Genomic DNA, 16749 nt, shown 5'->3' with positions numbered 1-16749 from the left:
CCCTCTGAGCCGGTAGACCCTACCTCCTACTTGAATGTGGATCTTATATTTTAAAAGCGCTGGAGCAGCAAATATTTCCTACTGGGTTTCTCAAATTTAAGATAAAAAATGAGTGACTCTTAAGGAATAAAGAAAGTGAGACTTCCTTTATGGGTCTTATCCTGTAAGGTGGAATGAAGGATTCCAGGCTCGTCCTAAACAACTCTTTAAACAAGTGTCTGCAGATTTGGACACCACTGTCAGATGCTCAAAGGTTGCCTCTGCCGAAGTCCCCAGGTGTTCTCTCCTGGTACTGAGGTCACAGTGGTCTCTTGCAGGGACAAATGCACCAGAGGGGCCACCACTCATATCAGTTTACTTAAATTCCCTGAAGATCATCCATTTAAATGGCCAAACAAAAGTGAAAGCAATGGACTGCCTTCAAAGCACTCTCACTATATCCTCAGTCCTCCCTGCCCACCTACATGCAAACAGCCTTCCACAGTCTTTAGAACACAGGATCTGAAAGGAAGAGTTTCACAATCCCCACTGAACACCTCTTTATTTTTTTCTTCTACCTATAGTCCTGTTCAAATAGTTCACAGAGCTATACAGTTCTTGCACGTGGTGATATAAATTAAATTATTTGGTGTATCAGGAAAAATTGTGACAAAAACCATTACTGGGGGTCTTGTCTAGCACACCCTTCCAGATTATCTCTGCTATTCATTGTCCTTGAGTTACTGTACAACTCTGTGTTTGTAGAAATGGATTGTAACGCAAATCATTTTTGTCCACAGAAACGCAGATGAATCATGATCAGTGTAGAGGAATTATAACTGACTACTGGATACTGACCAGCTTTGCAACTTTCTGTTAATTTACTTCAGTAAGCCCACTAGTGTGTGTGTGTGTGTGTGTGTGTGTGTGTGTGTGTGTGTGTGTTGAATCCTCCTTTAAACAGGATATAACATTCTACTGGTTCCTTCATTAATTAATGGGTTAAATACAATCTTTGACAGATGTACATTTTATATTTGTATGAGAGTCATGATTTTACCTTTTTTAAAAGAATTACCCTTTAACAGGTGATTAGTTTTAGCCACAGCGACTGGTGTTTCAACAATGAAATTTCAGGGCCTACAATTTAATGTAAAGACCCAGCTGCTTTAGACTTTTGGTCAAGGTCATTCTTTTCCTCATTATATAATACAGAGCTCTCAGAAACTGAAAAAATCCCCTCACGCCCTCCAGAAAAAGTTCAATCTTATTAAGGAGCTGGGGAGAAGAAAAAACCTTAAACATGAGTACTAAGTGAGTGACTGATATATTCTTTGCACTTTTCAGTACTTATTTTTTCTCAAAATTAATTGCATATTTTAATTGATCATTAATAATAAACAAAATTCAGATTTATATATATTTAAAAGGTGCTAAATAAAGAATAAATCAGCCTGGATGGCAGCTGTGGGAACACACTCTATGCTGTAGTACTTCCTGGGCCTTTCTCTTTTCTACTCACATTTCATCATGCCTTTCAACACATCCAGTCCATAAAGATATCTTGGCCTCTGAACAGGGCATCACGAAGGCACATACTTTTTAACCTCATCCTTTTTTAGACATGAGGTCAGTTCCTAAATCTTTAGGTGATAAACATTCTTCTAAATCAGTGTTTACAAAATGGTGTTCTGAAAAGCACACTGTAGGAGATGCTAATAGGTAGACCTCACAAAAAAAGGGAGAAGAGTTCTGATCGCACAATACGTGGACTTTCCTTTAAAGCAAGCATACCTATTAACATCCAACATAACACTTTTCCATAGACTATACTTTTAGGAGATGGTGTTCTACTTACACCCTAATGTATCTAATGGCATCGCTGTGGTTAGAAATATGTAACTTCTTTTCTCCTAGGGAATTTGGCAGGCAGGTTTTCTCCAGTTCTGTTGCTCTCTATTCATGAACAGAAGGACTAATCATTCAGTAGAATGGGTCAATTTTCTCATATTATTTTCCCATCCCTTTCTGTGATGGTTTGCCAGTTGCCAAATGGGAGTTTCAGAAACACATTGCCTGATTTCATGAGGATAAGGTAGATAAGCTGGGATTAATAGATAATACAGTTCCACATGATCCAACTCTCAAAATGACCCAAATCTTCTGGTTATTTGGATCTCACCATTCAGAGAGATCATCTCATTCCATCTGTTCTGACAGTCCATCTGGTCCAGAGAGTATAAAGGTATTCCAGAAGATGACAGGAGATGAAAAAAATGCCTTACAGAATAACCTGCTCACCTCACAACCACTCCTTTTGTACCCTAAGCACCCAATCCCTTGACTCTTTCTAGATAAAGCACTACAGACTATGCATTTATTCTTGACTTTCTCGTCCATGAAAACAAAATGTTGTTTGGAACTATTACACATGCTGCAACTCCTGGCTACATTATTTTATCAAGATTTCCCCTCCCTGAGTTCTCAGAGCACAAGCATTCCTTTCAGAAGTAGGATAATATTTTTAACATATTCTGCAATTTTCTAGCCACTACAGTGTATGTTTTACTACTTTTGAAAATGAAGTGATGCATTTAGATCTGGATTGGGAAACTCAGAAAACCAATATTGTGTCTCTTTTTCTCAAAAGCAGCTCTTGTAAAAAACTTTATTTGTCCAGTTACTGTAATTGTTACTAACAAGCAACAAAGAACACTAAGAGAACAAAGGGATGCCCTGGGTTGGCCATTATACCTCCATATGCAGTCAAATCCTACTTCCTTAAAGCCCTAATTCCAGGGAAGAAGGTATGGAGGATGCTGACAAGATAGAAAAAGCAGAGTTCAACAAAGAAAGGATTGAAGATTAAGAAGTCAAATTCTCACAAACTTCAATTTAAGGTCGAAGGCAACAAGACTGGTTCTTATCAAGTTTTATAATAAAATAAACAACTCAAAGGAATTCAGGATTAAGTTGTTTTTAGGCAACCAACAAAGTATACTACTATAAGAGTAAGAGAGTGCATAAGATTTCACTAATGAGTCAAAATGTATACAGTTCCTGTGCTACACATCTCAATCACTAAGAGTCTTCTCCATTAAGGAATCCCGTGGTGCTACAATTTTTCCTGCTTTCAAAGTATTACCGTACTTTCACTCTCAATATGTTAAAGGCATATTCATGCTTGAAAAATACCCCAAATATAAAGAAATAAGAACGAATAAAGAGACTAAAAAATGTGAAAGAATGAGAGGTCTAACATATAACTAATAGGGAGTATACAAAGAAGACAGAAATGATAGAGAAATAGAGGAAGGCACAAAATTAAAAAAAAAAAAATTTTCTATAATTGATGAAAGACATGAATCTTCAGACTCAGGAAGCAAAATAAAGTGTACAGTCAGATAAATCAAAATAATATATGCCTATACATATCATAGCATAAAGTACAGGAACACCAAAGACAAAGATATGGGAAGAAATCAAATGGAAAAATATAGAAGATTTTCTACAAACTTAAAATATGTAGACAAGCAAGGATTCTTCTATAGCAAAACAGAGGCCAGAAGGCATAATGTCTTTGATATACAATAGAAAAGAACTGTCAACTTAAAACTTTATACTAATACAAATGAAAATTTTGTACAAATAATTGAATCTTCTAAGAATGAGGAAAGACATTTCAGAAAGAAGACTGTATTTATGTACCCTCACTGAATGAACTACTTAAGGATGCATATTATAAAGGAAGGAGAGTAAACCCTAAAATAAGTGAGATGCAAAAGCAACAGTAAGTTATACTTAGTGGATTTACTAGAACCCTGTACACAACACTTAGCATACATTCTTTTCAAGCTCATGTGTAATATTTATAAATTTAACTATGCATAGACTATAAAGCAAATATCAACCAATCTAAAGAATCAATATCAAACAAAATATTCTCCAAACACAATGCAATTAAATTAAAAATCAATTTTAAAAGATAACTATAAAAATATATTCTATCTCCAAAATATACAAACGACGCATGCAACTCAATATCAAAAAAAACAAACAACCCAGTCAAAAAATGGGCAGAAGACCTAAATAGACATTTATCCAAAGAAGACATACAGATGGTCAATAAACACATGAAAGATGCTCAACATCACTAATCATTAGAGAAATGCAAATCAAAACTACAATGAGGTATCACCTCACACCAGTCAGAACAGCCATCATCACAAAATCTACAAACAATAAATGCTGGAGAAGGTGTGGAGAAAAGGGAACCCTCTTGCACTGTTGGTGGGAATGTAAATTGATACGGCCACTATGGAGAACAGTATGGAGGGTTCCTTAAAAAACTAAAAGTAGAACTACCATGTGACCCAGCAATCCCACTCCTGGGCATATACCCAGAGAAAACCATAATTCAAAAAGACACATGCACCCCAGTGTTTGTTGCAGCCCTATTTACAACAGCCAGGACATGGAAACAATCTAAATGCCCATCAACAGAGGAATGGATAAAGGAGATGTAGTACATATATACAATGGAATATTACTCAGCCATAAAAAGTAATGAAATTGGGTCATTTGTAGAGACAGGGATGGAACTAGAGACTGTCATACAGAGTGAAGTGAGTCAGAAAGAGAAAAACAAATATCGTATATTAACGCATACATGCGAAATCTGAAAAAATTGGTACAGACGATCTTATTTACAGAAATAGAGACACAGCCGTAGAGAACAAACGTATGGATACCAAGGAGGAAAGGGGTGGGGTAGGATGAATTGCGAGATTGGAATTGACATATATACACTATTGATACCATGTATAAAATAGATAACTAATGAGAACCTACTGTATAGCACAGGGAACTCTACTCAGTGCTCTGTGGTGACCTAAATGGGAAGGAAATCCAAAAAAAAGGGGATATATGTATTCGTATAGCTGATTCACTTTGCTGTACAGTAGAAACTAACACAACATTGTAAAGCAACTGTACTCCAATAAAAATTTTGAAATGTATATATATCCTATAGGAAACTCATGGGTCAAAAATGAAATACTGGAAATCAGAAAAGATTTAGGAGTGATTTTTTAAAATACCGTACATCAAAACTTTTAGGCATCAGCTAAAGCACTAAGTACCGGGAAATCCATGGCCTTAAATGCTCTTATGAGAAAAGAAAAATAACTAGAAATTCCAGAAATTAGAAAAAGAATAAAACTACAAGAAAATAGACCAAAGGAAATAGGATAGATAATAGAAATTAATGAAAAGGAAAATAGCAACACTCATTAAACATAAAAGCTGATTTTTAAAAAGAAACACAATAAAAACAAACTTCAGAAAAAATGAATAAAGGAAAAAACAAAGGCACAAATGTATAGGTGTTAGAAATTTAAAAAGGGAATCGAGTATGAATATAGCAGTATGAATATTTTTAATTTCCTTATTTAAATATTTAGGTTGGCCTCCTGGAAGATTCTGTAACAACCATGTTTATGATTCTGAAACGATTCAAAGGAGCACGGAATGCATCAGAGCACAGCGTCAAGCAAGATGACAACGGTGAAAGTGCTGAGCAAATAATAAATGTCATAGAAATAAGTTCCACTAATTCCTATTATTCTTATTTATGAAATAGTGTATCCTAGGGATAAATCACTTTCCTATTTCCTACCTAAAGTAAAGGGCTGTTGGGACTTCACTGGTGGTCCAGTGCGTAAGACTCCGTGTTCCCAACGCAGGGAGCCAGGGTTCAATCCGTGGTCAGGGAACTAGATCCCACATGCATCGTGCATGCCGCAACTAAAGATCCCGCATGCCACAGTGAAGATCCCGCGTGCCGCAACGAAGGCTCGGCGCAGACAAAATAAGTAAATAAATATTTTAAAAATAAATAAATAAATAAAGGGCTGTTGAAGGGCTCAAATGTGATGGTGTAACAACGAAATCCTACTTGGCTATTAAGAAGTGATGATGATTGATGATGATGGACAACGGTGAAAGTTATTTCAAACTTCCACACCTCCTTTCACATGTTTATGCTCTGTTTTTCTTCCTTTCCCTCTTCTCATCTACATCACTTGTTATAAGACTTGGTAAACTGTAATGCTCTTGGAGTAAACATAAGTTGATGATTGATGAAGTGACAATGTTTCAAAGGACTTTGGTCTGTCTAGTGAGAAAAATAAATGTAATTTGCTTGCTCATTTGGAGCATGGAGCTTGGTGGGAGCTTGCAGAAAAAATTTTGAGAATTTCCATAAACAAAAAAATCTATACAATGAATTAGGAGTGTTCACCCTATTTTCCGAAAGCAAATCTGCAGCACAAAGATCTTAAAAACTTTATTAAGATCAGAAGCAGAACTGAAAACAAAACCAGCGCATTCTGACAGCAGTCTGGCTATCAAAGCTATAATGCCCCTTTTGTGTCTCTCTGTTCTTTTTTTCAATACAAACACTGATCTAAAGAAACGTCTGTGATCAGGTGATGTGTAGAATGGAAAAATCCCTTTTGGAAGTCTTGCCAAGCATGGGTTATACTAAAAGGAATGGAATCTGATAAGAAATACCTATTACGAACTCATTCGCATTTAATGAAGCCCTTCAACTGCCAACGCCAATAACTTTACAGGCACAGTAATTTATAAGTATACTAAAATTTTTAGGGACTGTTTACTCAAGGTTCCATCTGAAAAACAAATGCCCAGTGAGCACATTAGAAAAGGCAAGGCTTAAACCACAAGTTGCCGCTCCTGCAATGGGTGACTCTGGTGACCACTTCCAACTCCAGCATTCTATGAAAAATACCTTCAAATTTTAAGACGATACTTCCAAATTCCAACATGGTTCATTGTGTTTTGGTGTCTTCCTGCTGACTGTCAATTCACAAAGCACAACCTAGTCACCAGAAGCCAGCTCCAAAATATATACACTAAAATATTCTCCCTTCCCCTTTGAATGAGATAAGATCTTCACAAAACAAAGAGGGATGCAAGTTTGAACTGAGCAAAATTCCTCCCCTTTTCCAGTTTAAGAAGACATTGTCCGTTTTCTCCGTTTCTAGAAAGAAAAAAACCACTATCTTACAGCTGAGACTTTCTTCAGAAAGGTCAGTCACAAGGAGAAGGTATATTTCCTAGGGATAGAAATCAAAATTCTTAGGAACAATGAAACTTCATTTTTTGTTCATAACAAAAAAATATTAAATCTGTGCTTCCTAAGGCAATCCTAGCATGTAGGATGCTTCTCCCAAGCCCTGCAAATACAGAGCTATAGTCTGAGGTTTAAAGATTAATTCTCCAAATGAGCCCCCAAAGGAATGTGGGGATACAGGTTATACAGCCATCAGGAAGTTGGCTCTTTCTGCACATTGTTTAGCAGCCAAAAGGATGCCAGCCTTCAGAAAAAGAAGCCAAAAAGGATTCCTTGTAGGGCGTGATAACATTTTGCTCAAGAGACGGCCCCCTTCTCTACAGACAAGGCCTCACCATCCACTCCTAGGAGGCTGGGAGAGAAAGGGGCTTCTAATGAATCAACCAGCTTCTGGCTCTGTGCATTTCACCCCAGGAAAGTAAAACCACTCACCGAGAGTTCTGGAAGGACTACGATCAAATGCTGTAAAGAACTTGCATTTCCTCGCTGCCTCTATTCCAGAACCTCTCTGAGATGAAACTTTTAAGCTAAGCTCCCTATTCTTAGTTGCATTCACAACACCATTACACCCGCCAAAAGCCTCTCTGCTCTGGGTTCTTCTAGTTTTCTAAGGTACATTTTCTGCATGAGTCTCATCAACAACAATCTCTCCAACAATTTAAAACAGATTTTACATTTTGTGAGGCTTTCCTGTGTAACCCAGGTTCAAAGCGTTTGTTCCCATATAGGAACAAGCCTTGCTTAATCACTTTTATTGTTCTTGGCCACATTTCTTGGATTAAGACACTTTCTAACAGGAAGAGACCCAGTAGCACATACATTAAATCAACATAACCTTTTGTTGTGAACACCAAGAAGCAAAGATTAAAAGCCCAGTTCCTCAGACGCAGGCTACATAAACAGCGATAAATTAATGTTTTCCACAAACAGGACATTTCTGTCACGAGAGGAAAAACTAGAAAACACTTCAGTGTTTTTAACTGTGTTTCACAGTGAAGGTTTTCTTTCCATGTGCTAAATAAACCCGTCTCTAGTCTAAGATGGGAATTGGGATGCTGGCACCAAGCAGCCATCTGACATCTAAAGATAATGTTGCTGAGAGACCCTGTCAGCCAAGAACCTGGTGAGGCAGTGACTCACCATCACCACCACCATCACCTCCATTGTCATCATTATCACCAACACCATCAAATATTTATGACTGTTTACTCGGCTGGAACATGCAATGTATCCTGGAGGGTGTAATCAAGTTTGACTGGTTCCCATGCATTCAAAGTCCCTTCACAGGATATCTCTCTTATTTTGGAACATACAAAATCAGCAATTCCTACCTGTGATTTATTTAAAAAGAAAAAAATGTTAAAAACCCAGTGAGATCATGTTTAATTTTAAGTATAGAAACATGAAATCTGTGGAACTTGAAAAGCAGCTTCTCTGCACTACTTTTTCGAGCAACTCTTTTTCTCTGGCTAATAGAAATAAGAGAAAAAATCCTAAGCACTACAGAAAAGGAAGTGTTCGGGGTATTTATTGATAAAGGCTACTGAACTTGCCTATTCGTTAAAGCTGTTTCACACCATGCTATATCTGAGCCAGTCTACACTGTGTGATCAGAAGTAATTTACAGTATTTCTTTAATTTTCTGAAATTTATACAGACCTCCCCAACACATCTAAATTAGTGACAATTTGATTAAATGCTTGATTTGATTAGATGCTTCTGTCTAGAAAATGTCTTTTCAAAATCTGTATGATACTGTTTATATGTGGAATCTAAAAAATAAAACAAACTAGTGAATATAATAAAAAAGAAACAGACTCACAGATACAGAGAACAAACTAGAGGTTACCAGTAGGAAGAGGGAAGTGGGGGGCAATATAGGGGTAGGAAATAAAGAGGTACAAACTATTATGTATAAAATAAATAAGCTACGAGGACATATTGTACAACACAGGGAAAACAGCCAATATTTTATAACTATAAATGGAGCACAGCCTTTAAAAATTGTGAATCACTATGTCGTACACCTGTAACTTATATAATACTGTACATCAACTATACTTCAATTAAAAAATAATCACTCAATCAAATGGACTACTAAAAAACAGAATATGAGTTTTTTTCACTGCCATAATATCTCATTTGTAACTACCACAGAAAAAAAATCAGTTTGAAGGGGACTCAGCAGCTCTCCTACAAAGCAACCTACAAAGTCCTTTTGCAGCATCCTGAGTGCCTTGTTTCTTTTGCAGTTAAATGGATTGGCAGTTTCTCCTCCAAAGGCCAAGAGTCAACAGAATTCCACCATGCCTCTTCACCATACCCAAGAAGAAATACCTTTTATTTTGTTGACTTAGTTTTCATGAGGGGTAGAAAAGACATGAAAAGGCCACAGTGCTCAACCCTGGTTGTTATGAAGGGGACGTCTGTCATGATCACAAACAAGCACAACGTTCTAAATTCCTCCTGGTTACCAGCTTGGGGGGGGAGGTGGGGTGTGGGAGTGGAGGTGGGAGTTTGAAGACAGCAAAAACTCACATAGACAACACGACTATCATGTGATGTTATTACTCAGCATATCTCAGAAGACTTACAATTTAATTAGATGGCACTGGTATTTTCTAGATATTATTATACATTTGGAGATAAACAGATAAGTCACCTACCATTTCACAAGCTACAAATAAATCTTTTATGCAAACATAACATTCCACCTTAAATTATTCCCAAACTGAGAAATAACTCAATTCCAAGGGTCCAATTCCTAGAGGACGTGTTTCAACTAAACCCAATAATCAAACAGGAATTAAAGGCCTTATAATTGAATAAACAAGATGACCATCTCCTGGTCACTTTTCAGATTGCCCTATGTTACTATTTTATATTACACGTTTACATTCATGAAGTAAATTTGATAGAAGGCATCAAAAATAATTATATATGTATAGGGACTTTCACTGGTGGCGCAGTGGATAGGACTCCACGCTACCAATGCAGGGGGCCTGGGTTTGATCCCTGGTCAGGGAACTAGATCCCACATGCATGCTGCAACTAAGAGTTCACATGACACGACTAAGGAGCCCATGTGCCACAACTAATGAGCCCATGTGCTGCAACTAAGGAGCCAGTGAGCTGCAACTAAGACCTGGCGCAACCAAATAAACAAGTAAATATTTTTTTAAAAACCTAGTGAATTTATTAAAATATAATAATAATAGTTATATACATATATACAGTACCTGGCTTTCAAAGAGATTAGAGGACTTACATACGTTTTTCATATACCCTGATACAGTATCTCTGAAAAGTAAGAGACATGCTTTTTCTTAATCTTCTCCATTTAGTTATCAATTCCTTTAAAGAGTTCAACACTAGAGAATATGTCTTAACACATGGTAATATTAAAGTAGGAGATGTCGGGGCTTCCCTGGTGGCGCAGTGGTTGAGAGTCCGCCTGCCGATGCAGGGGATACGGGTTCGTGCCCTGGTCTGGGAGGATCCCACATGCCGCGGAGCGGCTGGGCCCGTGGGCCATGGCCGCTGAGCCTGCGCGTCCGGAGCCTGTGCTCCGCAACGGGAGAGGCCACAGCAGTGAGAGGCCCGCGTACCGCAAAAAAAAAAAAAAAAAAAAAAACGTTGGTTGCTTAATGATCCCTTTATTTCTTTCCTTTCCTTTCCTTAGAAATTCATCACAAAACTTTGTTTACAATACTCCATACACTTCCTCTTCAACCATTGTCAGTTTCAACAAATTCTCTCTGTTCTTGAATTAAAGACTCCTGAGATTCATATTCCAATATAGTCTTTCTACCATCTGAAGACGGCAACGTTATTCTACCCTCAACTAGGCTCAACGTAAAAAATCACCCTATCAAAACAAATTTTATTAATGCTTTTAAAGCAAAATACAAAGTTAAGATTAGATTCTCTAGTATTTGTAGAATTTTATAGTTTACATCATGCCAGAAGAAATATGTCATCTATAGCCAAAAGTTTCTCAGTGTATATATATTTAAAACAACAATGCAAAGTTAAATCTATTTACTTGCTGCATGCAGGGCTGCTGGAGGTGAAAGCGTCAGGAGTAGGTAAGTGAAGTAAACAGACCAACTACATAGCTCTTGGGTTATTTCCCCTATATGGGTTGGGATTAGAAGGCAGATGTTTTAGGGAGATAATGAGCCAATGTCTGTAGACACCACTCTACTGGTTCCATCAGGCAACAAGGTAATCAACATTCTGTTGCAGAAGAAACAGCATGAATGGCTCTTACACAAGAAAACTCAAATGAACTAGAAACCTGGAAAAATGAAAGTTACATATGTTGAGCCTCTAGATTATCCTAATAGTAACCTACATCTTATTTACCAAAAATAAGTAAGAGCCACTTAAAAACATGACCAAGATTTATTTTTCACTCCCAAGGAAAAAGATACGCAGTCCTAATGAAATGCGACGGAAACCCATTTTTGGCTGCAAAGAAAGCTGCAGAAGACTCCTAACTCAGTGGTCAACCAAAACAAACAAACAACAAAAACCCTAAAAAAAATAAATGACATTATTATCTATCATAAATTAATGCTATACCTGGTTTACTGGGAATCCTGACGTTTAAAGTTTGGCGTATTATTACACAGCACAAGCCCTGCTAGTTAGGTGCTACTCTTTGCACATTAAGATAACGCAACTGAGGCTTCCCTGGTGGCGCAGTGGTTGAGAATCTAACTGCTAATGCAGGGGACACGGGTTCGAGCCCCAGTCTGGGAAGATCCCACATGCTGCGGAGCAACTAGGCCCGTGAGCCACAACTACTGAGCCTGCGTGTCTGGAGCCTGTGCTCCGCAACAAGAGAGGCCACGAGAGTCAGAGGCCCGTGCACCGCGATGAAGAGTGGCCCCCGCTTGCCACAACTAGAGAAAGCCCTCGCACAGAAACGAAGACCCAGCACAGCAAAAATAAATAAATAAATTACTAAAAACTCCTACCCCTACCATCTTCTTTAAAAAAATAAAATAAAAAGGTAATGCAACTGACAAGAGTGAAGGCTGCACAAAGGCTTGAACTTTGCAACTTTGTTTTAATAGTAGAGACAGATTTGATAAAACAGCTCCCCTTCTCTCCTGACATCCCAGATGTGAGTCAAGAATTTAGGAAACAAGGAGTCAAAATCTGGCCAGAGAAGTTGACAGTCACAGCAGCAAAGTCTAAAAGTTAGACCTTAAAATAGTTTTCTTAACTTCAGGGCTACTTAGTGCATTAATAGGTACACTGTGTTGTGCTTAATCAGAGTCAATACAGAACACTGACCCATCCTCAGCAAACACTGACCTAATTTAATGGGCTAAAGACAGCAAACTCTGTATCTTGCTGGAGTTGCTCAGTGCTTCTCCTTAACTTTCTCCGGTGGCCTAAAGTGAACAGGCTCAGTCAGCGCTGTGTAACAAATCGAATGGCACCAATAACCCCCCAAACCTGCAAGGCCCTAATTTGTCCCAACCCCCAAACATTTTCCACTTCCTTCATCCTTCCTCCTCCAAAATCTACATCAATACCCGAAGAAAATATACCAACAGGTTTCCAAGTACCAAACAGTCAAAACGTATAAATGATGCTGTATAAATTATTTTAAGAAACCAAAACATCTTGCCCTATTGACGTTCAGAGAAGTCTAGTGCCAAAAACGAAATTAACGGCACCACAAATGTATTAGAAAAGATATTTCTTCAATAATCTTCACGTGATTTACTTCAAAGGGTGATCAGAAAAGATCAAAGAGAAAAAAAGAAAAAAAAACTGATGGACATGCAAGCAGTTATTTTTTTTCATCGAATTTGATTATAACCCTTATAGTCAACCTACCTTAAATTTAAGTAAGTCAGCGTCTGCAGATTAACGATAGCCTCCGGAATGACTCTGATACAATTATGATACAGATTAAGAATTTCCAGTGATACAAAATGGCACAATTCCATTGGAACTTCAACCAGTCTGTTTTTAGATAAATCTATAAGAAAAGGAAAAAATATCTTGTTAATAACTCTTCAACATAATCTAATACAATCTCATCAACTATCAATACTTTTTCCTTAACACATTTTAAAATAAACATTATCATCTACATGTAGATCAACACTATCATTTTTTGCACCATTGTTACTATGGCGTTGTGATTCCCGTTTCCTAGCGTTGTATAGCCCAATTCATACAGAAAAGCAAAAATACTGCTGAAACAGTTTTAGCTCTTTTTTTTTTAATAAATTTATTTATTTTTTGCTGCGCGTGGGTTTTCTCTAGTTGTGGCAAGCGGGGGCTACTCCTCGTTGTAGTGCACAGGCTTCTCATTGTGGTGGCTTCTCTTGTTGCAGAGCACAGGCTCTAGGCATGTGGGCTTCAGTAGTTGTGGCACGTGGGCTCAGTAGTTGTGGCTCGCCGGCTCTAGAGCTCAGGCTCGGTAGTTGTAGTGCACGGGTTTAGCTGCTCCGCGGCATGTGGGATCTTCCCGGACCAGGGCTCGAACCTGTGTTCCCTGCATTGGCAGGCGGATTCTTTACCACTCCGCCACCAGGGAAGTCCTAGCTCTTTATATTAATTTGTAAATTCAGGCCAGGTATAAGGGCAACCGAATCAACATTTACTTTTCGCTCCATCTGAAAATTATTTTTCCCCGGACAAATGTGTAAAACTGAATCCTTTAATATATCTGAATACACATAGTTACCTTAATATTTCATTTATTTAATTCAATTTTGCATTCATAACATATTATCTCTCAGAACATGTCTTTTATACCTTTCCCAAACAAACACATAGTAGATACTAAAGTATTTCATTCACTAGAATTACTGAGCACGTACAATGTACAAGAAAGAGATAAATCAGTTGTGTCTATGAAAGATGGATACTATGCAGCATGACCTTCAGTAAAACTGGCTCCCTTGCCAAGTGTACCAAAGACAGTAATAACGGTCTACAGAGTAATGTAAACATACAGTACAGTTTACAGTATCACCATCTCAACAATAAAAATATGGAATCGTCCTTAACATCCAAATCTGGGAATGGTAAACATGATTGTGAAATGCCATGAAATGCTGAATATAAAAAAGAGCCACCAACTCTTGAAAACAGTAACTCAACAACAACAGAGCACCTCACCCTTATTTAGCAGGGGCTTAATCAGTATGAATTGAAGATGTTCAGAAAATAATATTTCAGATACACTTAAGGAATCACACTATGTGGGTGAGGGACTTAAATAGGTCAATATTATAATGAAATATAAGTCAAAAGGCTACCTCGCTGACTGACCTTCCAATAGATAAACACATAAATCAACAAAAACAGGTCTAGAATGCTTCAGAGGGGGAGTTCCAGGAAAGTTTTGAGGGATAATTCTGATTAATATTTAAACCATTTCAAACCATATGAAAGGAAGGGAAGTTTCCAAATTCTTATTTAAACAGCGAGGTATAATATTGATACCATCACCCAACAAAGAAAGTACACAAAAGGGAAACTACATATGAATCTCCTTTCCAAATACTGATGTGAATCCTAAATTAAAAATGAGCAAACAGAATTAAGCACTTACATAAGAAGATTAACATACTATGATTAAGTGGGACTTATTCTAGGAATATAAGGATTTTAAAAAATTATTTCAACAATTCATCATATAAAAAGAGTGAAAGATGAAATAGTATATGATCATCTCTCCACTTTCATCCTTGTTTTCCCTTCCCCTTCTTCTATGATTCACACTGCAGTAAACTTCATTTAAGGTCTCTGAGAATTTCAACAGGAAAATCACATGCAAAACTATCAGTTGTCCAGGGTCTGGCCAACAGTATCGCCCTAATCCTTTAATTGAGCTATTTTGTATTTTTCCAGGAATTCTTTTTTTGAGAGTATTATATTATCCACTATAAATAAAGTTATAAGGTGTTAATGGTGGGCACCTGTCACGTCCGAACGTACAATGCTAGCCAAATGAACAGACCTCCGTGTCCACTGAGTCAGTGAGAATTTACCTATGCAACGCACCCCTATCATCCTGGGTTTGTGTACCGGTTTCTAAATTAAAAGGGAAGAAATCACAAAACCTACATGTAGCTTAGATTCTTTCAATGCCTGTATATCAATAGAAACAGTTGCCTAGATTAAATTAAAACAAAGCTGAAAAGCAGAAACAAAAGTTTTCCTTTCCTGTTTGTTTAGCATCACTACCCAGATTATTGACATTTTCATCAACATTTACTAAGTACATGATTTCTGCAGAAATGAAAGACACAGAGGGCTACTTGTAAAAAGTTTATCATTTGAAAGATGAAAGGCACAAACCCTGAATTGAACCATAAGGTAAAAGGTTCTAATTGTGCTTAAAAAAAAAGTACAAGTAAAGAGCTAAAATCCAGACGGGTAAATGTTATCATCCCTTGAGCACTTCCATCAAGCCAGGCATCATGCCTGGAGCTTTGCATCTAGTACCTCATTTAAACCAACGCAAGGAGCAGTGTCACCACCAACCTAAAGATGAGGAAACTGGCTCAGAAAGCTTATGTGACTTGTCCAAAGCCACAGAAATAAGTAATCATACTCACACCTAAGTATGTCTAACTGCAAGGCCTGACTGAGTTCCCCACGTGAGACCACGTGAGGTCATGATGCGTCCCACAGCTAGATAATTAGGAAGATACAGTGATTAAATCTTCACTGCATTTTTATTTGCCCAAAATGCAATAAAAACAGAGTCAACATGTTCTGTGTAAAGACTCAGAGGATAAGAAAGTTATAAACATTAAGTTCAAAAGAGAAAGTAATGAAAACAATATGTCACCTGATGGGCTAAATTCTGGAAGTGGCTATAGGAAACTTGGTAAGTAGAAACTCTGGCTTCAACTGCCAATTATCCTAATCTTACATAAGCACTCTGTTTCACTGAAGAGTTTAGAATGAGTTTTCAAATACGTGACTTACTTTTCCTGCTTGGGTCTGAATATCATTTAATTCTCAACTAACTTTCTTATTGGAAGAGAAAAAGAGGGTGCGAAAAAACGAGCAGGTCTGCTTTCCTATAATTTACTTAGGCTCATGCAGAAATCATCTTGGATCCTTGGGCATCCACTAACCCGCAATGGGAAAGATGCCCAGAAAGGCTGGGGAAGTCAGTCTGGATTAAGACGTTTTGACTTTGATAATCCAGAGTGGATAATCCAATTATAAACAATGGAACAAATGACATACTAGCTTGTTCAAAATTCTTCCTATCAGCTGAAAGCAGAGAACTAAAATGGGGTCTGGTCCCTCTTTTAAAACACACACACGTACGTACATACACACACACACACACACACACACACACACAGGAGGAGGAAGAGATCCAGGACTTAGTTGTAATTAAAGACGTGAGCAGACGGTCAGTTCATGGTGCCCACACAGATGTGAGTGTCCCTAACTGGGACTTTGAAAGGGCAGATCCATGCCAGAGACAGAGAGAGCTCAAGTAGCAAGCAGAAGCCTGGCTGTCCCAGTCATGACTACAGACAGACCAAGATGGGAGCAATGAAGGTTCTCCAACCCAGGAAAGACAGAAAGAATAAGAGCTCAAAGATAAC

At 37.7% G+C, this 16749-nt stretch overlaps 1 protein-coding gene across 7 annotated transcripts in view; it reads right to left on the bottom strand.

Moving 5' to 3' along the window:
• Positions 1-16749, bottom strand: part of LRCH1 (leucine rich repeats and calponin homology domain containing 1) — a 205901-nt gene that overhangs the window by 103148 nt on the left and 86004 nt on the right. For all 7 annotated transcript variants that reach the window (XR_003791707.1, XR_003791704.1, XR_003791705.1 and 4 more), the window contains exon 2: positions 12995-13139. Coding sequence is in view for 2 of the 7 variants with exons in the window: in XM_029210024.1 (XP_029065857.1) it covers positions 12995-13139 (145 nt within the window). In the remaining 5 variants the exon portion in view is untranslated. The remainder of the gene's footprint in view (positions 1-12994; positions 13140-16749) is intronic.

Source organism: Monodon monoceros, unplaced genomic scaffold, assembly GCF_005190385.1.
Source record: "Monodon monoceros isolate NGI ecotype Baffin Bay Population unplaced genomic scaffold, NGI_Narwhal_1 Super_Scaffold_8, whole genome shotgun sequence".
Lineage (NCBI taxonomy): Eukaryota > Metazoa > Chordata > Mammalia > Artiodactyla > Monodontidae > Monodon > Monodon monoceros.
This window is presented reverse-complemented; position numbering and strand designations above follow the sequence as displayed.